At 43.6% G+C, this 25398-nt stretch overlaps 1 protein-coding gene and 4 non-coding genes across 6 annotated transcripts in view; all 5 read right to left on the reverse strand.

Moving 5' to 3' along the window:
• The window catches only part of CLCN2 (chloride voltage-gated channel 2), a 101374-nt gene that overhangs the window by 52022 nt on the left and 23954 nt on the right, over positions 1 to 25398 (reverse strand). For both annotated transcript variants that reach the window (XM_070945456.1, XM_070945458.1), the window contains exons 6-10: positions 24681 to 24759; positions 5599 to 5724; positions 4692 to 4776; positions 4480 to 4581; positions 2172 to 2256 (exon numbers count right to left, since the gene is read on the reverse strand). In XM_070945456.1, the coding sequence (XP_070801557.1) occupies positions 2172 to 2256; positions 4480 to 4581; positions 4692 to 4776; positions 5599 to 5724; positions 24681 to 24759 (477 nt within the window). The remainder of the gene's footprint in view (positions 1 to 2171; positions 2257 to 4479; positions 4582 to 4691; positions 4777 to 5598; positions 5725 to 24680; positions 24760 to 25398) is intronic.
• Positions 12468 to 12586, reverse strand: LOC139318939 (5S ribosomal RNA). Its single transcript, XR_011600588.1, has one exon. It is a non-coding gene; the product is annotated as a 5S ribosomal RNA (ribosomal RNA).
• On the reverse strand, positions 12996 to 13114 carry LOC139318949 (5S ribosomal RNA). The gene has a single exon (XR_011600597.1). It is a non-coding gene; the product is annotated as a 5S ribosomal RNA (ribosomal RNA).
• LOC139318936 (5S ribosomal RNA) lies at positions 14356 to 14474 on the reverse strand. The gene has a single exon (XR_011600585.1). It is a non-coding gene; the product is annotated as a 5S ribosomal RNA (ribosomal RNA).
• On the reverse strand, positions 14890 to 15008 carry LOC139318945 (5S ribosomal RNA). The gene has a single exon (XR_011600593.1). It is a non-coding gene; the product is annotated as a 5S ribosomal RNA (ribosomal RNA).

The raw sequence follows: 25398 nt of genomic DNA on the forward strand, positions 1-25398 counted from the left end.
AAGAGCAGTCTCTCGATCCGGTCCATAGATGGTTACCACACTTACATTTCTTTAACAAGCTCCATTCACAATTTCCCATTACATCTTTTACAAATAAAAATTCAAAACATAAAAGAACAAGTTTTAACATAAATTCTAACATCTTCATCTAAACAAATCCATTATATCAATACAATTTTAATTTCAAATTAACTTTCACTCATTTTTATATCTATATATCAATCTTAATTATATCTTGTTCTTCTTCACCTTATATCTTTTACCATCAGCATCAAAAAAAAATTTTTTAACAATATTCTAACCTCTTGTTCTAATTATTTACCCTACAATTTTATCACCACAAATCTTAATTTCAAATTCCATACCATTCCATTTTATTACACTTTATAAGGCAAAGTTCTATCTAATTCTTAATCTCTCGACCCTTTCCTCGATTTTTAATATCTTAAACTTTATCAATTTATCTTTGATTTTATCCTACTTATCATCTATTACACTTTTCATGTTACACAGATTTATCACAAAAACATGTTTTATTTAGTCTAATTACCAGCATATTTTCTTCCATACCTCTCTCTATTATTTGGCTATTATCCAACATATTCTGTTTGGCTGATTCCCAGCATATTCTTCTCCAGAGCACCAACTATTTTTGGCTAATTTCAATATAGTCTCCTCCAAGCCTACCTCCATTATTGGCTGATTTCCAGCATAGTCTCCTCCTGTACTCCCTCCATTGTTTGGCTGATTTCCAGCATATTCTCCTAACATTGGAGGTTTTTAAAAAGAGATTGGACAACCCGTTGTCTGAAAGGGTATAGGGCAGAGGTGGTATTCAGCTGGTTCGCACCGGTTCACGCGAACCGTTGGCAGAAATTTTGCCAAGGTCGCCGAACCGGTAGCGATGGCCGGCTAGCCACGCCCCCAAACTGGTCCCCCGGTTGCCGCTCACTCACCCCACCCGCCATGTTCATTGTCACCAGGTTCTTCGTGCACACGCCTCCCATTGCCTTGCAACTCCAATGGGATGCGCATGCGTGAAGAACATGGTGGTGACAGCAGCAGCTTTTTCCACGACCTCCGGTACTTTTTTAATGGCCTGCAGCCAGCCGCCACAGCCACAAAGTGGCTCTCTGGTATTTCCAGCAGCGGTGACTGGCTGGGGGCCACCAAAAACTCCAGTCACCTTGCCTTCAGACTCTGGACCAGCCGCCACAGAAGGTAAGAAGCCCGAACAAAGAGACGGTAGTGGGGGAGGAAGTGGGGCTAGGGCCTGGGGCTGCTAAAGGACGGGAAACGGGGGCGACTGGCGAAGGGAGGTTTTCATACCTTTTCCTGTGGGCGTGGCTAGGTGGGGGGAGGTATCATGTGACTGAGTGGGTGTGGCCATTAAGTTGGCCACGCCCATTCAGTCACATGTCTCCCCCCCACCTACCCATGCCCACCAAACCGGTAGCAAAAATTTTTGAAACCCACCACTGATATAGGGTTTCCTGCTTAAGCAGGGGGGTGGACTAGAAGACCTCCAAGGTCCCTTCCAACTCTGTTACAGGTAGTCCTCGACCTACAACACTTCATTTAGTAACCATTCGAAGTTACAATGGCACCGATTAAAGGGAATTATGACCATTTCTCACACTTACGACTGTTGCAGCATCCCCGTGCTCATGTGATCAAAATTTAAATACTTGGTACAACTGACTCATATTTATTGACGGTTGCAATGTCCCGGGGTCATGCGGTCACCTTTTACGACCTCGTGACAAGCAAAAGTCAATGGGGCAGCCAGTTTCACTTAACAACCGTGTTATTAACTTAACAACTACAGCAAGAAAGGTCGTAAAACGAGGCAGAATTCACTTAACAAATGTCTCGCTTAGCAACAGAAATGTTGGCCTCAGTTGAGGTCGTAGGTTGAGGACTACCTGTATTCTGTTGAGTGCAAACATCACACTTCTCTCCAGGAGCATCCAACATGGAAAAACTAAGGAGAAGTGATTCACTTAACAACTGTGGCAAGAAAGGTCGTATAATGGGGCAAAAACTCACTTAACAACTGTCTTGCTTAACAGCAGAAATCTTGGCCTCAATTTTGGCCGCAAGTCGAGGACTACCTGTAATTGCATGAAGCCGTATTGCAGGAAAGTCTACTTTGGGGATTCAAAACTTACCTGGCCTGCCATGAATTGCCCGAAACCAGGTGGGAAAGTCAGCGTTGCTATGAGGAAGGTGACAAGAGCAGGAAACAGCAAGCGCCTATCGAGACCACAAGAAAACAACAGAGGGTTACACATCACAACTCTGCTTCCTGCTTCTTCACCCATAAATCCTGGTGCCCTCCAGTGGTGCTGACTGTACACTTAAGAGTTGATGGAGGGATGTCCTAGGCAACAGTGGCCCTGGAACAGTGGTTGGATACAAATAATTTAACATCCGGTTCTCTGCCCTAAAGACCAGTTGGGTGGGCGTGGCCATGGTGGGCGTGGCCAGGGGGTGTGACAGGCAGCACTCAGCCTCCTGCACCCATCCTTGGAGCAAAAACGGGCGCCCGGGGGGGGCACGCGCCACCCCCCCCCGTGCCCCGTTTTGGGCCTAGTAGGCCTCCCTGCAGCCTCCTGGGAGCAAAAACGGGCCGCGGGGGGGGGCTTGCCACATCCCCCTCCACCAGTGGTGGGCTCCTCCTGGTTTGGCCTGGTTTGGCCGAGCCGGTAGTGTTGACAATGTGACATCATCGAACTGGTTCTCTTTGCCTGGGAGCTGGGCCCTCCCGCCCGCTCCCACGTTAGTCCTATCTTTATTTCTTCTTGTTCAGCCCAGCTGATAGGTATGGCAGAGTGGATTGCCACACCTCAGCTGGGCAGATACCTAATGCGCTTTTTGTTTGGCGCACATGCGAGCGAAGCAAGCATGTGCGCGGCAATCGCGCGTGAAGCATGTGCACAAAGAGAACTGGTAGTAATGCCGGTTGGAACCCACCACTGCCCCACACCCTGTTTTGGGCCTAGTAGGCCTCCCTGCAGCTTTCTGGGAGCAAAAACGGGCTGTGGGGTGGGCTGCACTGCATCCCCCCGTGCCCCATTTTGGGCCTAGTAGGCCTCCCTGCACTTACCTGGGAGCCAAAATGGGGCACATGGGGACTCATGGAAGGGGCAGGCCGGAGCCAGCCAGTAATTTAACAACTGGTTCGCCCAAACTGGCCCGAACCGGCTGAATCCCATCACTGCCTTGGAACCACATTGGCCCTCCACCACGGTTTGTGGTTTATTGTCAGGCATAAGGGATCGGGGGTCATATTTCAAATTGCAGCACATAAGATTTATTTCGCGCCTATACAAAAGTCAAATAGCCTATACAAAATTCTAGTCAACTAATGGTCAGCGCTAAATTGGTGCTAGATAACGGAATTCAAGGAGGGCTGGGCTTAGATTGTTTGTGGCAACATAAGGATTCTAAACTGATGACACATTTAACTCCACCACCCAGCTCTGCCTGCTGTTCTCCTATATTTGTGGAGGCTTCTCGGACTTAAGTTTCTTGCCTTTTTCAGGAGGAAAAATCTCTAGTTTTACTCCTAAAATAGGCATCACAGGAATTTAAACAACAATAAAAAATTCATAAAAGCAGACCCTCACCCACACGTGGGAAGTGATGTCCCCCTCTTGTGGGAGTCTTCCCTCAATGTTGAATGCAATGCTTGGCTGCCAAAATACTGACCCCTACTAGCCCTGAGCTTGAGGCTGGAAAAGCCTAGAGCCAGGGGTGGGATTCTACAGGTTCGGGCGAACCGGTAGCTCTGATGATCAGCTGGGAGAGAACCAGTTTGCTCCGACGATCAGGTTGGCCTGCCCGCCTGCCTCTGCGCTTTACTTACCTTTATCTTCTCAGCTGATTGGTACAGCAGAGCGGATTGCCACGCCTCAGCTGTGTTACTCCCAAGTGGTAACACAGAAGGTTAATATTTGTAAAACTGCGCAAGCACACTACTGGAAGTTTGGGAAGGCCGGAAATGGGCCTGTTTCTAACCTCCAGAGCCTGGGGAGGCTGTTTTTGCCCTCCTGGATGCTCAGGAAAGCCTACAGAGGCCCGGGATAGCAAAAACACTCCCCCCACCACCACCATGGTGCAGGAGGCCAACTAGGCCATGCCCACCATGGCCACGCCCACCCAGCAACCAGGCAGAGAACCTCTTGCTAAAAATTTTGAAGCCTGCCCCTGGCTCCGGACCCGTCAAACTCAACCCCTCAAGGCCAGCCACCTGCCCCACTCAGGCTGCCCACCCTATTCCTTCCCATTCTGATCTCTCTCTCTTTCCCTCTCTCTCTCTCTGTGAGCCTCTCTTCTCTTTTCCTATTTCAATACCAGCCTGATCTCTTCCCACAGCTCAATGACTTAAGTTACTTTGTGATAGAAAGGCCTTCCTTTCTGCGTCCCGGTTGAGACCCCGCACTGACCCCAAACCTGGGCCTTTGCAGGCCTTACTTTTTCATCAGGAACCGGTTGATGGTTTTTTGTTTACGCATGAACTGCACAATCTTGCGATTGAAGTAGACGAAGAGGGCTCCCCCGAAGCCGCTGGCGATCCTAAAAGAAAAGAGCGGGAGGTTAGCGGGAGAGGACCGCTGATTTGGGAAGAAGGGGGTCCTTATCCAGAGGCAGCGGAGGCCCCACATAAGCGAGCGAGCGAGGCTCACCCAATCACTGCAAAAGCCGGCAGCTCCTGCAGATCGAAGGGAAAGTCGAGCCGGAAGCGGGTTTTGAAAAGAGCCGTGATGGTTTCTGAGGGAAAGAGAACAAGCCGGAATGAGACACGACAAGAGTGATACCAGTATCACTCAGGATACCAGTATAGGACAGTGCATACCAAAACAACTACACACAAAGACATTTTCCCCCCATGCCATCACTCTGCTAAACACCTAAATTCCCACAGCGCTGTTTTATTCCTAAGGATATTCCTTACTACCCACGTAGTAAGGCTGTGTTACCATTATCCTTTTCATCTTTCCAATTACTGTCTCCTTTTGGGGGAGCCTTATGACTTATCCCTTTGTTGTTTCTATCTGATGATTTATGATTTTATCTTCTGACTTAACGATTTATCACTTCGTTGTTTCTATCTTATGATTTACGATTCTATCTTATGACTTATGATTTATCACTTCCTTGTTTGTATATACACTCAGAGACACATTCCTTGTGTGTCTAATCACACTTGGTCAATAAAGAAGATTCTATTAAATGGTTTGGCAATATTTCCCCAGGCCAGATTCACGTGGATGCCACTTAATCCACGCCTGATATCTTGCAGGAAGAAACCCAGTGGTGGGTTTCAGCTGGTTCTGTCCGGTTTGGGGGAAACCGGCTGCGGTAACTGTGATAGGCCCTGCCCACCCGTCTGGATATAATGCCATCCTATTTAGCCACATTTTGGAGGCCATATGCATGCCCAGAAGGCGTGCGCGAGCAAAGAGCATGCACGGAAGGCCGAGCATGTGTGAAAGATGGTGCGTGTGAGCGAAGCAAGCGCGCGCTCTCACATTTTGCGAAGCCAGTAGGGAAGGTAAGTGAATCCCACTTCTGAAGAAACCACAACGGTACCTTCATCTTTGTTCCACACCGCAAGGACCCGGAAGATGAACGCGCTAAAGGTGGCCGCGAAGAAACCACGCCAATAGTTGCGGACAGCAAAGAAGGTGGAAGTGACTTCGATGCTGAAAAGGACACCTAATGGAGGAGAGAAGAAGAAGAAATGGAAAATGCTGAAGGCATCTAAACTCAGCTCTATTTATCCAAGTTGTCGACTCTGAACCTGGCTGAGGCCATTTTGGAGGCCTCAGGGTTGCCACACAAAAGAGGGAGGGGGGAAATAGCTAGATGGGGTTTGTAGCCAAAACAATAAAGTTTTCTCTTGGGAACCAAGGACATTCTCACAGGTGGCTGGCCAAGGGGAGGAGTGAAGTGACCAAGCAACCAGCTAGCCCCTTGACTGGACAGCATGACCAGTGACTTGGGGGGAAAAGGGAAATTTTTTACTTTTTAATTAGGTGAAAACTGCGGGAATTTCAAAGTTGGCTTTCACCGGTTGTGCCAATATGATGTATCCAATAAATTGTTCTTTGAGGAATCTGCCTGCCTCGGAGTTCTGCTTTCTATGGGTGCATTACTTGGAACGCTGACACAGGTCTCTTATTCTGTGGGTCAAACCTTCTACAGAGGAATTATTGTGTCTGTCATCTGCACCTCCATAACTATCTGGTTTGGTTCTGCAACCCAACAAGACAGACACAGAACTTCAGAGGATAATTAGAACTGCAGAAAAAACAATGGCTACCAACCTGCCTTCGATTGAGGACCTGTATACTGCAAGTCCAGGTCCAGTATACTTGTATACTGCAGAGTCACAAAGAGGGCTGTGAAAATATTTACAGACCCCTCACATCCTGGACATAAACTGTTTCAACTCCTACCCTCAAAACGACGCTATAGAGCACTGCACATCAGAACAACTAGACACAAGGACAGTTTTTTCCCAAACGCCATCACTCTGCTAACCAAATAATTCCCTCAACACTGTCAAACTATTTACTAAGTCTGCACTACTATTCATCTTCTCATCTTCTCATCGTTCCCATCACCCATCTCCTCCCACTTACGACTGCATGACTATAACTTGTTGCTGTATCGTTATGATTTATATTGATTGTTTCCTAGTATGATTCAATTGCTTATTTGTACCCTACGACTATCATTAAGTGTTGTACCTTATGTTTCATGACGAATGTATCTTGTCTTTTTATGTACACTGAGAGCATATGCACCAAAGACAAATTCCTTGTGTGTCCACTCACACTTGGCCAATAAAGAATTCTAATTCTAATTCTAAACATTAACCCTGTGGTAAGATGAAAGAGCCTTGGTAGTACAGGGGTTTAAGGCACCCTGTTATTAAAGCTGGTTATTAAGACCAGCTGCCTGCAATTACTGCAGGGTTCGAATCTCGCCAAGGCTCAAGGTTGACTCAGCCTTCCATCCTTTCTAAGGTAGGTGAAATGAGGACCCAGTTTGTGGGGGCAATAAGCTGACTTTGTATAAATATACAAAAGGATGAAGGCTATTGCTGAGCACATTGTAAGCCGCCCTGAGTCTTCGGAGAAGGGCGGCATATAAATCAAATTTAAAAAAAAAAAAAAAGATGGATGGCCAATAAATTTTACAAACAAGCAAAGAAACTAACAAACATTAACTCCCCCACTGGTGTTCTTCCTCACTTTTCAAGTTTACCTTTCCTTGCTTTTCAAGAATGCAGCCTCCATTCCAATACACAAGTGGTCTTCGACTTATGACTCCCCACATTTCCGTTGCTAAGTGAGTTTTGCCCCATTTTACAACCTTTCTTGACACCGTTGTTAAGTAAACCTCTGCAGTTGTTAAGATAGTAATATGGTTGTAAACTGAATCTGGCTTCCCCATTTATTAAGGAATTCGCAGAGTAACCCTTGAGTAGCAAGGGTGTGCACATGAAAGCGACTGAGAGTAGTTACGAATAAACACAGCCAACACACAGATACACTGAGTTGTGTTTACTTTCAGGAAATAGTAAGGCACAGTCCAATAAACAGTCCAGGTCATACACATATAAAGCAGGAGATAGCAAAACGACAGTCCAGGGATAATCCAATAACAAAGTCTTCTTACCAGTCGTCGTAGTCATTCACAATAATCAGTTCTTCTGGATATGCAAACAGTAGCATACAGATATCATACAGAGCAAGAACAGCAAAGAGCAGCAAAGAGAAAACAAACCATGTTTCTAGCTCCCTCTGGTTGGCTACAGAGCTAACCAATCAGGACACAGTATGATGCAATACAGCAGTCTTAAAGCTATATTGAGGGTTTATATATTGCCAACCCAACAAGTTAGGTAATAGTCATTTCCTAACACCATTCACTTTCCAAATGTCTGAATTTTGATCACATGACCATAGGGATGCTACAACAGCCGTAAGGGTGAAAAAAGGTCATAAGTCACCTTTTTTTTAGCGCCATTGTAACTCGGAACGGTCACTAAATGAATGGTTGTAAGTCGAGGACTACCTGCATCCCCTTGAAAAAAAACACCGTTCGCCAGAATGGACGGGATCAGAGGTGGCAGCTACACATCTCAATCATGACAAGATTATGGGTTGGATTGGATGACCTTAGTGGTCTCAGTTGTGAGAGTTGGGGAGGAGTTAGAAGCTTCTTGGATGAGAAGTGAAAACATTTTTAAGAAAAATCAAGGTTGCCTTGCGCTTGCTTCTGGTTGCCTTAGCGCTTCTGGTTGCCTTAGATTAATTTAATGGCCCTGGAAAATATCTATCTGTTTATTGCGGGAAATTGATGAATAAGCCCTCTGTGGCTTCATCCATTCTTCTCTTCAAGAAGGAATGACGCACAAAGGCACAACAGACAACAACGAAAAGATTAGAATGAGCCAGCACTAAAAACAAAAACAAAAAACCAAGATAATTTAAAGGAATTATTTTTAAGCATCCTCCTTCTCTTTCGAGATCTCCGTTGGGCCAAAGTTGATTGACAGCGTCTGATTGACGCTGATTGCAAGGAAGCCTAAATATCAAAAGAAGGAAAGAAGACACCCCCTCATTCATAGCAAAGCACACCTACGCCGAGGTAGACTCACCATCACCACGCTATAAAAAAGATGTGGAGACTCTAGAAAGAGTGCAGAGAAGAGCAACAAAGAGGATGAGGGGACTGGAGGCTAAAACATACGAAGAACGGTTGCTGGAACTGGGTATGTCTAGTTTAATGAAAAGATGGACTAGGGGAGACATGATAGCAGTCTTCCAGGGGCTGCCAGAAAGAAGAGGGAGTCAAGCTATTCTCCAAAGCACCTGAGGGCAGGACAAGAAGCAATGGGTGGAAACTAATCAAGGAGAGAAGCAACCTAGAACTAAGGAGAAATTTTCTGACAGTGAGAATAATCAACCCATGGAACAGAAGTTGCCTTCGGAAGTTGTAGAAGCTTCATCACTTGAAATTTTCAAGAAAACATTGGACTGCCATCTGTCTGAAGTGGTGTAGGGTCTCCTGCCTAAGCAGGGGGTTGGACTAGAAGACCTCCAAGGTCCCTTCCAACTCTGTTATTCTATTCTATTCTGTATAGTCCTCGATTTATGAATACAATCGCTCCCTTTTTATTTAATTCGGGGCTTGAGCCCAAAACATCAGTTGCAAAGCACGATAGTTCTTACATGAATTTTGATTCATTTTACGACCTTTCTAGCCACAGTTGTTAAGTGAATCCACTGCCGTTGTTAAGTTAGTCACACGGTTGTTAAGTGAGTCTGGCTTCCCTAGATTGACTTTGCATGTTAGGAGGTCGCCAAAGGGGATCCCACCACGACCCCGGGACACTGCAAACCATCATAAATGTGAGCCAGCTGCCAAGAGTCCGAATTTTGATCACACGGCCATGGGGATGTGGCAACGGTCGTAAGTGTGAAAAACGGTCCTAACTCCTTTTTTCCAGTGTCATCGTAACTTTGAACGGTTACGAAACAATTGGCTGTAAGTCGAGGACTACCTATGCAAGCTTTGAGCAGTGTGTACAGGTAGTCCTCAACTTACGACCGCAATTGAGCCCCAAATTTCTGTTATTCCTTGAAACGTTTGAGTTTTGTCCCATTTTACGACTTTTCTTGCCACGATTGTTAAGGGAACCACTGCAGCTGACAAGTTCGTAACCCAGTTTTTAAGACCTGACCTTGACTTTATTTATTTATTTATTATAAAAAATAAATTTTTTTATAATAATTAAAAAAATAGGAGCCTTGGTAGTACAGTGGTTTAATGCACCCTGTAATTAACACAGCTGCCTGCAATTTCTGCAGGTTCGAATCTCTCCAAGGCTCAAGGTTGACTCAGCCTTCCATCCTTTCTAAGGTAGGTGAAATGAGGACCCAGTTTGTGGGGGCAATAAGCTGACTTTGTATAAAATATACAAAAGAATGAAGGCTATTGCTTAACGCATTGTAAGCCGCCCTGAGTCTCCGGAGAAGGGCGGCATATAAATCAAATTAAAAAAAAGAAAAAAAAAGCAAATAGGAGGAAAAACAGAGGAGGAAAGGAGGAAGGGAGAAGGATAGAGAAGAAGGGAAAAAGAAAGAAAAGGCACTGAATGGATGAATGATAAAATGAAAGGAAGAGAAAAAGGGGTGTTAAATAAAAGTAAAAAGTAATTTGAAATGACACCAGAAATATATTTTGTATATAGTTAAAACCACTGCACATCTGATATTAGGGGTTAAAACCTGGGGTTTTAAATTGAATTGAGCCGAATTCATTTAATAATTTTAAACTATTTTAACTAATGTTGTCTTGTGTTTCAATAGGCTGTACACCGCCCTGAGTCCTTTCGGGAGAAGGGCGGTATAGAAATAAAATTATTCTATTCTAAATTATTCTATTAATGGAAATGTCAATATATTTATGTTTTTTAAACTCAATAAAGTTTCTTTGGAAAAAAAAAAAAGAGAGAAGAAGGGGAAATTACTGCAGGGTTCGAATCTCCCCAAGGCTCAAGGTTGACTCAGCCTTCCATCCTTTCTAAGGTAGGTGAAATGAGGACCCAGTTTGTGGGGGCAATAAGCTGACTTTGTATAAAATATACAAAAGAATGAAGGCTATTGCTTAACGCATTGTAAGCCGCCCTGAGTCTCCGGAGAAGGGCGGCATATAAATCAAATAAAACTAAATAAATAAATATATATATATTTATTATTTGAACTTGTATGCCGCCCTATCTCCAAAAGGACTCAGGGCGGCTCACAACAATAAAAACAACCAAAATCAATGTTAAAAATACCCAATAAGATTATAAAAAGACCATTAAAATCCCCCTTCAGTCCAAACCAGCCAGGCGAAATAACCATGTTTTAAGGTCACTTTGCTTGTGAGAAGGTTCCCCATAGGAACCGTCATAAATAATGGTCAGTTGCTAAGCATCTGAATTTTGATCACATGATCAGGGGGACGCGGCATCGTCATAACTGTGAAACAAAGTCCCTTTTTTCACTGCCGTTGTAACTTTGAACGGTCACTAAACGAATGGCTGTAAGTCAAGGACCACAGGTTCAAGCTTTGGGAACTGTGTACATATTTATTACAGAGAAATGCCATTCGCTTCATAAAGTTATCTCTTCCTAGAAATTTGGGATTTCCCCTCCCCCTTCCTCTTCTCATCTTCCTTATATTTATTATATTATTTATTTATTTATTTATTTTATTAGATTTATATCCCGCCCTTCTCCCCGAAGGGACTCAGGGCGGTGAATAGCCGAAAATTAAAATAACACGCAATATAAAAGTTAAGATAATTAAAAATAAATTAAATAAACGGCCTCCCAATTTAAAATCACTAGCTATACAATTAAAAAACCCATAAAAACCTATTCAGGCTTATTATATACTATACTATATTATAATACTATATTATAGGGAATTTTTGACATCCTTTTGTCAAAAAATTCACCACTGCATTTAACCCAGGGCTCTGCAACCTTGGCAACTTTGCTTGTTGGACTTCAACTCCCACACTAGCTCTATTTATTTTTCTTGCTAAAACGATTCCCCCACCCCAAAAAAAATAACCCACAAGAAGGATTATATAACTTCGCTTTCAAGTTTGAATGGCCCCCATGTTCACGTTCCCATCCCATTCTTTGGTCTTTAAGGGATGCATTTAAACCAGAGGTGAAATCCAGCAAGTTCTGGCGAACCGGTAGCGGAAATTTTGAGTAGTTTGGAGAACTGGCAAATTTATTTTATTTTATTTATTAAATTTATATACCGCCCTATTCCTGAGGGACTCAGGGAGGTGAACAGCGAATGATAAAAATACATGTAATACAAACGTTAAAAAAACCAATTAAAATATACTAAACACTCTGGTCCTAGATAATTCAAGACATCCCAGTTTAAAATAAAATCAAAATCAAAATCAAAATCAAAATCAAAATCAAAATCAAAATACCACCTCTGGCTGGTCCCAGAGTGGGGTGGGAATGGAGATTTTGCAACATCCTTCCCCCAGGAGTAGGGAGGGAATGGGGATTTTGCAGTATCCTTCCCCTGCCATGCCCACCAAGCCACACCACGTCTACCAAGCCATGCCCACAGAACTGGTAGTAAAAAAAAAATGGATTTTACCACTGCATTTAACCAGGGCTCTGCCACTTTGATAACTTTACGACTTGTTGGACTTCAAGTCCACAAGTCGTAAAGTTGCCAAGGTTGCAGAGCCCTGATTAATTTTAACCCAAGGAGGTTTAATCTGGTTACAGAATTCGCGACATGCTTTGAGTTCATAGGAAAAAAAAAATGACCCCACTACCAGAAGTGGGTAAGCCACAAAACATTCTGACCCACTGAATATGGGTGTATATATGTATATATATAAAACAAAAAGCCTACAGCACCCGGTATTCCCAGGCGGTCTCCCATCCAAGTACTAACCAGGCCTGACCCTGCTTAGCTTCCGAGATCAGACGGGATCGGGCACTTTCAGGGTAGTATGGCCGTAGACAATGAATGAAGTCTTTGCTGCGGCTTTTAAGCTGCTTCTCCATACCCTGCTCAGCAATTAGAAGGACTACCAAACGGGGCCCATCATCCCCTGCCCCCAGGCGCTCCATGCATGCCTCTTGCTGCTGCTGCTGTATTTCTGCGCTGCCCTGCAAAGCCAGGAGGGCCATTCTAAGCAAGCGGATGCCAAAGGATTTCAACCCACCCGATCTCACAGTGGGAAAAAAGTACCCTTGCATTTTCCTGCATGGGCTGCCATTTGCAGGAAAAGTGGAAAGACAGGCCGGACAGGGAAGCAAGGAGGCAAAAGTTTTTTTTTTAATTTTAAATAAAATATTAAATATTTTTTTAAAATAAACCAGGAAGCAGGTTTTTTTAAAAAAATTAAATATTAAATAAATTTTAAAAAAAGCCTACAGCACCCGGTATTCCCAGGCGGTCTCCCATCCAAGTACTAACCAGGCCAGACCCTGCTTAGCTTCCGAGATCAGACGGGATCGGGCGTGTTCAGGGTAGTATGGCCGTAGACATTGAATAAAGTCTTTGCTGCGGCTTTTAAGCTTGCCCTGTGCACCCAATGTGCGGTCCATCATCATTCTGGCTAAGAGAGGGACGGCAGCCTAGATTAGCCCATCATCCCCTGCCATCAGAATCCACCCCTCCTTCCCTTGCTGCTTCCCTAGCCAATGTTTTCTTCAACTCACTGGGCTACTGCAGGTAGTCCTCGAGTCACGACCGCAACCCAGTCCAAAAGTTTACATTGCTCAGTGAAAAACATTGGTTGAGTCGGACCCGTTTTACGACTTTCCTTGTCACCGTTGTTAAGCGAATCATTGCCTTTGTTAAGGGAGCGACACGGTTGTGAAGTGAATCCGGCTTCCCCGTCAACTTTCCTTGTCGCAAAAGGGGCTCATGTGAGCCCGGGACGCCGTCATAAAACCGTCATAAAGAGGAGTCCGTTGGGCAAGCGTCTAAATTTTGATCACGGGACTGCGGGGAGATGCTGCAAGCGGGCGTCAGTGTGTGAAATGGTCGTAAGTTCCTTTTCTCAATGCCTGTTGTAACTTGGAACGGTCACTAAATGAGCTGTTGTAAGTTGAGGACTAACTGTGTCCAGGATCATACTCTGCCGTGCAGAGCCATTCTCAGCCATCCAGGTCATGGTTGTCCCAAAGGTGTTTTTTTTCAAGAGGCAACTGGACTTTCTGGTTTTTTCCTTGAAGACGTTTCGCTTCTCCTCTAAAGAAGCTTCTTCAGCTCTGACCGGATGGTGGGGAATGGAAGGATTTATAATCCTTGCAGACAGCCGGTCATTTGCAAGGAGTATAAATCTGCAAGGAGTATCAATCTGCAAGGAATATACATTTTTCCATTTCCCTCCATCCAGTCAGAGCTGAAGAAGCTTCTTGGGGGAGAAGCGAAATGTCTTCAAGGAAAAATAAGCAAAGTCCAGTTGCCTCTTGAAAAGAAAAGAAAAAAAGAAAAAAAGCACCTTTGAGACGAATTCTGAATCTGATGCAGCAGGTTTGGAGAAGGAGATGCAGCACTGCATTTCCTGCACAGGCTGCAACTGGCTGAAAAAGTCTAGAACTGGCTGGCTGGACCAAGGAGGAGGGAGGAACAAGGGTGCAAATGCCCAGCTGCTGAATTTGATCCAGCAGTCTTAAAATGGGAAACGCAGCTCTGCAAGGAGCTGCAATTTGCAGCAAAAGTTTAGGATAATCTGGATAAGTGGGGGGAGGAGGAGAAGGGGTGCAAAAACAAACAAAAAGCCTACAGCACCCGGTATTCCCAGGCGGTCTCCCATCCAAGTACTAACCAGGCCTGACCCTGCTTAGCTTCCGAGATCAGACGGGATCGGGCGCTTTCAGGGTAGTATGGCCGTAGACAATGAACAAGGTCTTTGCTGCGGCTTTTAAGCTGCTTCTCCATACCCTGCTCAGCAATCGGCAGGACTACCAAATGGGACCCATCATCCCCTGCCCCCAGGCTCTCCATGCATGCCTCTTGCTGCTGCTGTATTTCTGCGCTGCCCTGCAAAGCCAGGAGGGCCATTCTAAGCAAGCGGATGCAAAAAGATCTCACCCACCCAATCTCGCAGTGGGAAAAAAGTACCCGTTGCATTTTCCTGCATGGGCTGCCATTTGCAGGAAAAGTGGAAAGACAGACTGGACGGGGAAGCAAGGAGGCAAACGTTTTTTTTTTAATTTTAAGTAAAATATTAAAAAAAAATTTTAAAAGCCAGGAGGCAAGTTTTTTTAAAAATTTTAAATTAAATATTAAATTTTAAAAAAAACACCAAAAAGCCTACAGCACCCGGTATTCCCAGGCGGTCTCCCATCCAAGTACTAACCAGGCCTGACCCTGCTTAGCTTCCGAGATCAGACGGGATCAGGCGTGTTCAGGGTAGTATGGCCGTAGACGATGAATAAGCTCTTTGCTGCTGCTTTTAAACTGCCTTTCGACTTAGACTGACTCGCAATAACGACATCAATTGGTATTTTGTTGGATCTACAGCTTTAACAGAGGAATCCACCCGCAAATGCTCCATGAAAACGTTTTTTTTTTAAAAAAATCCCTTCTGATTAGGTTTTCATCTCACTCTTCTACATTTTGCAGCAAAAGGAACTTTTCTCTTTTTCCTGCATTGACACCTTTGGCTAAAAGGTGCCTCCACCCAAAAGGGTGGAGGTAATGAAGGGACAGAGAGAAAATATGGCTACGTCCTCGACTTCTGACCACAATGGAGCCCAACATTTCTGTTGCTGAACGAGACAGCGGTTTGAGGGAGTTGAGCCCCGTTTTACGACCTTTCTTGGCACCGTTGTTAAGCGAATCACCACAGTTGTTACTAACACGGTCGTTAAATGAATCTGCTTGTCAGAAGGTCGCAAGAGGGGATCACGTGACCCTGGGACACTGCAACCGTCATAAATATGAACCAGTTGCCAAGCATCCAAATTTTGATCATGTGACTGTGGGAACGCAGTAATGGTCGTAAGTGTGAGAAACAATCACAAGTCACTTTTTCCGGTGCTGTTCTAATTTGAAACTATCACTAAAGGGATGGCAGTAAGTCAACCAATGGTTGGTTGTTAAGTGAATCACTTCAGTTTTTCATTTAATGACGGGGTTGTGAAGTGAATCTGGCTTCCCCATTGACTGTGCTTGTCAGGAGGTCGCAAAAGGGGACCTCCGGGATGCTGCAACCGTCATAAACAGTGAATTAATTAGATTTACTGTTCAATTAGAAGTGATTAAGATATGGTTGAAGCGGTACAAATATTAAGGTGACCAACTTTTTTACAATGAGGAGGAGGACACAAATGAGTAAATTGACATTTGAAATGAGAGAAGAAGAAGATAAACAACATTACGAGATATGGGATTTATTTTACCAACGGTTAGATAAAAAGTTATGGAAATGAAATACGGTGGAGATTTTTCCAAAGCAAGAAATGTAGAACTGTATAAAATACCATATAAAGATGTATTGTTATTGAAATGATTTAGGAGAATGAAGGATATAATACAAATTAACTTAAATCTTAAGACTATTTTGTATGATATGAGGGAAGAAACAGCCATAGCTAAACATACGATTAATGAGGATAATAATATATGGATATATATGAATAGAGTGAAGATGCACTGTTTGTATTTACATTGAAGATGGTTTTTTATTTGTTTTTTATGTATTTACTTAAAAAATAAAATCTTTGCCAAAAAAAAAAAAAAAAAAGGAGGACACAATTAAATTGAAGAAAAAAAATCGTAAATAAAAGAAATATTCACTGAGAAAGAAGTGAGTTTAATGCGTGCGTGTGTGCCGTGTCGTGTTTCGGTAAGAAGTAAACAGAGCCACTTGTGCGCGGCGCACTCTCTCAAAACAATTCTCCTGTGCGGAGCGCGTGCATCTCATAATCGCGTCTCGCCACACTGTACCGAGCCTTGACGAATTGTCACGTCAAATACAAATACGTCACATCACACTCAACCGATCGGATCGGCATCGATCGAATACGGAGACTTACAGATTAGTCTTCAAATATCGAAAAGGAGGACATTTAAGAGAGAGGAGAAAAGAACTTACAAAAGAAGGAATGTCCCCCCTAAAGGAGTGTAGGAAGTTAGCACCCACCCCTTTCCTAGAGGAATGAAATATTTTGGGAAATATTAAAAAGGCAGAATATTATGTTTCCCTGGATGAGAAATGGAGAAGCATGTTTTAAAGATGAAGCAGCTCCCATTTTCCTGCCCTCACCCTTTGTCAATGGGCCAGAGGCAGAAACTCAATCTTTGTCAATGGACCATCATCTGCAACACAATAGGACCCATCTAGCAACAGAAACTAACACAATAGGACCCATCTAGCGACAGAAACTCACCACACGGCACCTGGGAAGATTACATTAGCCAACAAGGCTAGCTAAGACCCCCACCCCCTGGGAATCTGACAACCAATCAGGATACTCTTTCTGGGCCCCAGGAAGTTCAAAGCCAGAGAGGGTATAAAACCCGGGGACTCGCTGCATCTCAGCCCTTTTCTGTTCAGGAACTCAAACCATGTGATCCTGTCCACCATTAAACCATCTTTCCAAGCAGTCTCCATGTTTCCAGTGTCTTTTTCCCCACTTGGAGCTGAACCCAGAAGGATATTTCTTCCTACAGGACGACGATTGGTCACCTTACAAATATATATATTTGAAAAAGTCACTGAAATTGGATTTAAGATTTAAGGTGTACTGTGCAAAGTAACTTGGTTTATTGTTTAATAAGAAGAGATCACATATATATTTGAAAAAGCAATGGAAAGGAAATGAATGACTGTAGTGTTATATATTCAAGTGACCTTTAGTAAGATATTGGACTGTAATATTTGGAAAAGTTGACAAAGAAGAATATTTGTGATTAGGATAAGGGAGTCTAGGGAAATACGGGAAATTACATTATGTTATGAGATTTTAAATTTAAGGGCTTTAATTTGGAGAAAGAAAAGAGAAAAATTGAATTTGATTAAGATTAGAGATTAGGGCGAAGGATAATCTTGGTTAATAAAGATTATTATGGCAAACAGTGTAATATATAAATTGTGTTGGAGATGACTAAAAATTGTACAGATATGTGACTCGGCCAATACTCTGTTCAGGAAAAAATGTATGTTTGTTTGTGTCTTTGTGTAAAAAATAAAAAAAAAAAACGTTTACAAAAAAAATAAAATAAATATGAGTCAGTGGACAGGCGTCTGAATTTTGATTGTGTGGTCATAAGTCCCTTTTTTCAGTGTAACTTTGAACAGTCACTAAATGAACTGTCCTGTAAGGCGAGGACTACCTGGGCTTCTCCTTCACCTTGCTTTCTCTTTCCCATTCCCTACTATCTTTATTTCATTTGTATTTTATACTATGGTTTAATATCTATGGCGATTCTCAGTCATCCAGGTCATGGTTGTCCCAAAGGTGCTTTTTCAGGAGGCAACTGGACTTCCTTGTTTTTTTTTTTCTTTTGAAGACGTTTCGCTTCTCATCCAAGAAGCTTCTTCAACTCTGACTGGATGGTGGGGAATGGAAGGGTTTATATTCCTTGCAGGCAGCTGATCATTTGCATCCTTTTAGAGAGTTGTTGAGGCCACTTGGAGGTTTATTTATGTCCTCAGGGTCACCTGAGTAGTGCATATGGATGTGGAGCCTTAAATTAAGCAGAAAAGCACCCATTTGCACTATTCAGGTGACCCTGAGGACACAGATAAACCTCCAACTGCCCTCAAGGACCCTGTAAAAAGAATGCAAATGACCAGCTGTCTGCAAGGAGTATAAATCAGGGGTGAAATCCAGCAGGTTCTCATGGGTTCTGGAGAACCGGTAGCGGAAATTTTGAGCAGTTCAGAGAACCAGTAGTGGAAATTTTGAGTAGTTCGGAGAACAAGCAAATACCACTTCTGGCTGGCCCCAGAGTGGGCTGGGAATGGAGATTTTGCAATATCCTTCCCCCAGGAGTGGGGTGGGAATGAAGATTTTGTAGTATCCTTCCCCCAGGAGTGGGGAGGGAATGGGGATTTTGCAATATCCTTCCCCCAGGAGTGGGGAGGGAATGGGGATTTTGCAATATCCTTCCCCCAGGAGTGCGGTGGCAATGGAGATTTTGCAATATCCTTCCCCCAGGAGTGGGGAGGGAATGGGGATTTTGCAATATCCTTCCCCCAGGAGTGGGGAGGGAATGGGGATTTTGCAATATCCTTCCCCTGGAGTGGGGAGGGAATGGAGATTTTGCAGTATCCTTCCCCTGCCACACCCACCAAGCCACGCCCACAGAACCGGTAGTAAAAAAAAACCCAAGCAAATACCACTTCTGGCTGGCCCCAGAGTGGGGTGGGAATGGAGATTTTGTAGTATCCTTCCCCCAGGAGTGGGGAGGGAATGGGAATTTTGCAGGATCCTTCCCCTGGAGTGGGGTGGGAATGGAGATTTTGCAGGATCCTTCCCCCAGGAGTGGGGAGGGAATGGGGATTTGGCAATATCCTTCCCCCAGGAGTGGGGAGGGAATGGGGATTTGGCAATACCCTTCCTCCAGGAGTGGGGAGGGAATGGAGATTTTGCAATATCCTTCCGCCAGGAGTGGGGAGGGATTGGGGATTTTGCAATATCCTTCCCCTGGAGTCGGGTGGGAATGGAGATTTTGCAGTATCCTTCCCCTGCCACACCCACCAAGCCACGCCCACAGAACCGGTAGTAAAAAAAAAATTGATTTCACCACTGGTATAAATCCTTCCATTCCCCACCATGCAGTCAGAGCTGAAGAAGCTTCTTGGATGAGAAGTGAAAGGTCTTCAAAAGAAAACCCCAAGAAAGTCCAGTTGTCTCTTGGGGGAAAAAAGCACCGTGGCCTGGGATGACCGAGAATCTCCATCAACATTGGGATTAATTTATCTATTTTAGAAAAAATTACGGTGGCTCAAAGGAGTCTATTCATGGTTGTGAATGCCTTCATTCCCACAAACTGAATGGAGCCACTGCTTAAGGCCCCGCTGGCTTGAAGTGAGCTTGGCTACCTATTTCATTGTTCCCTCCCAGCTTTTGGACAGCATAGGCCAGAGGCCTTCAAACTTGGCAGCTTTAAGACTTGTGGACTTCAAAGAAGATATTATATGGACTATAAATTTAAAGTCATTGTCTTTTCTTTTTTTATTTAGATATAATGGAATATATAGATATATATTTTTAAGTAGTGTGGGCAGTGAATCAAAGATATTAAGAATTGTTGTGTATGGTAATTTTGCAGGATAGTGGGTGAATAAGCTAGTTAGTAGATTGATTAGTCTAAGAAAAGGGATTATTAAGTGATATATTTAGGGGAGTGGAGGAAATGGATAGAGTGGAATAAATGTTAAACTAGATTTTATGGGGAAGGCCGCTTTGAAATGTTATAGTAATATATATAGAAGATTAAATGTTAAAGTAGGACTTATCGTATAGTTTTAAAGTGGAAGGTGGTCTTGAATTGTTGTAATAATATATAGATACAAGCTTGGGAGAGGAGAAAAAGGGCAGATTATTGCCAAATTGGGAGTTATAATACTATTATGCTAAATTAGAAGTTATTCTATAATGTTATAGTATAATGTCTTTTTTTTTATTTCTTTTCTCTTTTCTGAAATGTATGGATAAAGGGGGATGTCATAATATTAATAATATTTTTAGTAAGTAAAGGTCAATATTTAGAGGAGGGAGTAAGTAATCTGTTATGAATTAGGTTTTTTTTTTTTTTTTACGAAGAAGTCACAGGGGGGGATGGGTGGGGAGGGGGGTTAGGGAGGGGGAGGGAGAGGGGAAAAAAAAGGGGGAAAAATTTGTATTTGAAAACTTTTTCAATAAAAAAAAAAAAAGACTTGTGGACTTCAACTCCCAGAATTCTCCAGCCAGCTATGCGTTGAAGTCCACAAGTCTTAAAGCTGCCAAGTTTGAAGACCTCTGGAGTAGGGTGTGCCCTCAAGAAGTCAGGTGTGCCTGGGTCCGCACAAGAAGAAAAAACGTGCGAGATTCTGGGAGTAGTAGTACAGGTGGGATCCCTCCAGGCTTATGCACCACCTTGGATCTGTCTCGGCTGCCTAAGGCGATCCAGAAACCCTCGAGATCCATCAAAGGAGGCATCCTCCTAGCTGGGAATTGCAACGTTACGCCTTTCCCCTGCAACTGTGCCGAAAGGCTTGATCTCAGCCCGGTTTGGCAGCTCTCCCAAACGCCAGTCAAACCCCGGGTTGAATTAGGGAGCGGCTGCTTCTGAACTGCAGGCAGGGTGCCCTTCCTTCCCGTAGCACCTCTAGTCGGATGCTGGGAATCCAGGCGTGAGCCAGCAAAGAGGATTTGGGAAATTTACATCCACGTATTTGCGTCGTAAAAGACGAGCGGAGTCTCGGGCCCTTGGAGAGCTAAATATGGTTCCTCTCACCAGGATAGCCTGGGAAGGTTGGTTCTCATTACCATAACCACCAAATGACGCAATTATAAAAGCGTAGAGGAATCATACTGCCTTACTGCTTCTCTGCCTCAGCAACTTTTAAGACGGGTGGACTTCAACTCCCCGAATTCATCTAGAGTTCTACCAACTTGGGCCACTTCTGGCTTTCTTAAGAAAACATTTGTAGAAGAAATGGCTGGAAGGGACAACGCATGAGACCTTGGGTTGAATGCTTCTCCAGGGCAAGACCAATTCTGTTGCCCGAACAACCCAGAGAAACCTCAGTCCCACAGTAAAATTCCCCGTCATGCAATGCAATTTCTCCAGATTCTGATTTTAATCCATTTTACGCATTTGGGTGAGTCAGGTGGCAATAAAAATTGGTTAAATAAATTTAAAGAGCCAGTGGTTAAGAAGCAGGATATAAGAGTTCCAGTTCTGCTTTAGACACGAAATCCGGATGGGTGACTTTGGGCCAATCACCAGGAGACTGTGAGTTCTAGTCCTGCCTTAGGCATGAAAGCCGGGTGGGTGACTTTGGGCCAATCACCAGGACGCTGTGAGTTCTAGTCCCACCTTGGACATGAAAGCCAGCTGGGTGACTTTGGGCCAATCACAAGAAGACTGTGAGTTCTAGTCCCACCTTAGGCAAGAAAGTCATCTGGGTGACTTTGGGCCAATCACAAGACGACTATGATTTCTAGTCCCGCCTTAAGCATGAAAGGTGGCTGGATGACTTTGGGCCAATCAAGAGACGATATGAGTTTTAGTCCCGCCTTAAGCATGAAAGGCGGCTGGGTAACTTTGGGCCAATCACCTGGAGACTGTGAGTTCTAGTCCCACCTTAAGCATGAAAGGCGGCTGGGTGACTTTGGGCCAATCACCAGGAGACTGTGAGTTCTAGTCGTGCCTTAGGCATGAAAGTCGATGGGGTGACTTTGGGCTAATCACCAGGAGACTATGAGTTCTAGTCCCACCGTAGGCATGAAAGGTGGTTGGGTGACTTTGGCCCAATCACAAGAAGACTATGAGTTCTAGTCCCGCCTTAGGCATGAAAGGCGGCTGGGTGACTTTGGGCGAATCACCAGGAGACTGTGAGTTCTAGTCCTACCTTAGGCAAGAAAGTCGGCTGGGTGACTTTGGGCAAATCACAAGATGACTGTGAGTTCTAGTCCCGCCTTAAGCATGAAAGGCGGCTGGGTAACTTTGCGCCAATCACCAGGAGACTGTGAGTTCTAGTCCCGCCTTAAGCATGAAAGGCAGCTGGGTGACTTTGGGCCAATCACCAGGAGACTGAGAACTCACAATGTTTCAGAGATTGTGGGCGCTCCAACACTAGAAGTCTTTAAGAAGAGATTGGACAACCAAATGACTGAAAAGGTATAGGTAGCCCTCGATGTACAACAGTTCATTTAGTGACCATTCACAGTTAGAATGGCACTGAAAAATGTGGCTTATGACCATTTTTCACAGTTACGACTTGCAGCATTCCCCATAATCACCTGATCAAAATGCGGAGGCTTGGCAACTGGTTCTTATTTATGACGGCTGCTGTGACCCAAGGTCATGTGATCGCCTTTTGCGACCTGCTGACAAGCAAAGTCAACGGGGAAGCCAGATTCACTTAACAACCGGGTTACTCACTTATCAGCTTGTAGCGATTCACTTAGCAACTGTGGCAATCAACTTTGTAAAATGGGGCAAAACTCACTTAACAAATGTCTTACTTACTTACACAGACTTCAGAGGATAATTAGAACTGCAGAAAAAACAATTACTACCAACCTGCCTTCCATTGAGGACCTGTATACTGCACGGGTCAAAAATATTTACAGACCTCTCACATCCTGGACATAAACTGTTTCAACTCCTACCCTCAAAACGATGCTATAGAGCACTGCACACCAGAACAACTGGACACAAGGACAGTTTTTTCCCGAAAGCCATCGCTCATTTGTTTAGCAAACAAATAATTCCCTCAACAGCGTCAAACTATTTACTAAGTCTGCATTACTATTAGTATTAATCTTCTCATCGTTTCTGTCACCCATCTCCTCCCACTTACGACTGCATGACTGTAACTTGTTGCTGTATTGTTACGATTAATATTGATTGTTTCCTAGTATGATTCAATTGCTTATTTGTTTCCTATGACTATCATTAAGTGTTGTACCTTATGATTCTTGATGAACGTATTTTTTCTTTTATGTACACTGAGAGCGTATGCACCAAAAACAAATTCCTTGTGTGCCCAGTCACACTTGGCCAATAAAAATTCTATTCTATTCTATTTCCCGAACGCCATCACTCTGCTAAACAAATAATTTCCTCAACAGCGTCAAACTATTTCCTAAGTCTGCACTACTATTAATCTTCTCATCGTTCCTATCACCCATCTCCTCCCACTCATGACTGTATGACTGTAACTTGTTGCTGTATTGTTACGATTAATATTGATTGTTTCCTAGTATGATTCAATTGCTTATTTGTAACCTATGACTATAATTAAGTGTTGTATCTTATGATTCTTGATGAATGTATCTTTTCTTTTTTTTTTTTTTTTTTTTTTATTGCAAAAGTTTTACAATTACATTTTCACCCCTTTTTTCACCCCCCCACCTCCCTCCCCAAACTTCCCATCCACCCTAACCCTCCCTAACCCTCCCCCCCCAGACTTCCCTATTACATACTCATAACTAATAACACTAATATATAAACCTGAACCCATCCCTCCCCCTATATAATTTTTCCTCTTTGTCTCTTTACATAAAAATATTTCTAATACATTATTTTCAAATAAAAGCTATTTGATACTTTCTGGTTTGGTATTTGTTCTGAACATATTCTATCCACCTTTTCCATTCCCATTCGTAAGTCTCTTGTGAACAATCTTTTAGATACGCTGAAATCTTCGCCATCTCTGCAAAGCTGGCCATCTTCAAAGTCCATTCCTCGATAGTAGGCAAAGCTTCATTCTTCCAATATTTACCTATCAACAATCTAGCTGCTGTTATCATATACAATATTAGTTTTATTTCACCCCGTGTAAAACCCTTAACTATACCCAATAAAAACAATTGTGGAGAAAATTGAATTTTTTTCTTCAAAACATTCTGCATGACCCACCAAATTTTTATCCAAAAAGCCTTAACTTTCCTACAGGTCCACCAAACATGATAATATGTAGCATCTACACAATCACATCTCCAACATTTTGGCTGAATGTATCTTTTCTTTTATGTACACTGAGAGCGTATGCACCAAGACAAATTCCTTGTGTGTCCAATCACACTTGGCCAATAAAAAAATCTATTCTATATTTTGGTCCTAAGCCAAGAACTACCTGTATAGGGTCTCCTGCTCGAATAGGGGGTTGGACTAGAAGACCTCTAAGGTCCCTTCCAACTCTGATATTCTATGTTGTATGGTTGACAGCGGCTCAACTTTCTGCCAGTTTCTTAACCCATTTGGGGAAAGCATCAAAAATTAACGTCCCTATCCATGCGGCGGATTCAGCCTTAACACATTCGTTGGCCAAATTCAAAAAGAAGCCCCTTTTGGGACAGAGCAGGCAGGAAAGGACAGCTTTTGGGGCAGAGACGAGGACGAGCTACGTGGAAAGTTCTGGAAAGAAGCCTTACCGCCAATGGGAGCAGCGAAGCAGCACCCAACGCCCACCGCACAAGCCGCCGCCAACATCTCAATATTACGGGATTCATTCTGCAAGAGAGAGAGAGAGAAAAAAGAGGAGGAATGGCAGTTGGCAGGAATGTCCATGGAGATTCTCAGTCATCCAAGTCATGGTTGTCCCAAAGGTGCATTTTTTTCAAGAGGCAACTGAACTTTCTTCTTCTTCTTTTTTTAAACAAGTTTTATTACAAATTTTCTTTCATTATACGTATTTTGTGAATGGAGTGTTGACCGAGTCACATACGTCGCTTTTTTCATATTCATCCCTTTTATCAAATTCTTTATCACAAATACATCGTTTTTCACCATATCTTCCTCTCTCTCTTTTCTTCTCTCACCCCCACCCCCCCAGGGGTGAAATGCTCCCGGTTCGGACCGGATCGCCTGATGCAATAGCGATGGCGGCGGATGGTTCGGAGAACCGGTAGCAAAAAATCCCTGAGGCCCCCCCCCCATCATGCCCAGCTGAGCTGCACGATCATCAGAGGCTTTTTCTTTTCTTTTAAAAGCATTTTTTCTACAACCTCTTCTGACGAAAAAGTGCTTTTAAAAGTAAAAAAAAAAGCCTCTGATGATCACGCGGCTGAGCTGGGATCGTCAGAGGCTTTTCAAAGCATTTTTTCTACAACCTCTTCAGCCGAAGAGGTGGTAAAAATAATGCTTTGAAAA

This window comes from Pituophis catenifer, unplaced genomic scaffold, assembly GCF_029215685.1.
Source record: "Pituophis catenifer annectens isolate HBS135680 unplaced genomic scaffold, rPitCat1.0.hap2 SCAF_6, whole genome shotgun sequence".
NCBI lineage: Eukaryota > Metazoa > Chordata > Lepidosauria > Squamata > Colubridae > Pituophis > Pituophis catenifer.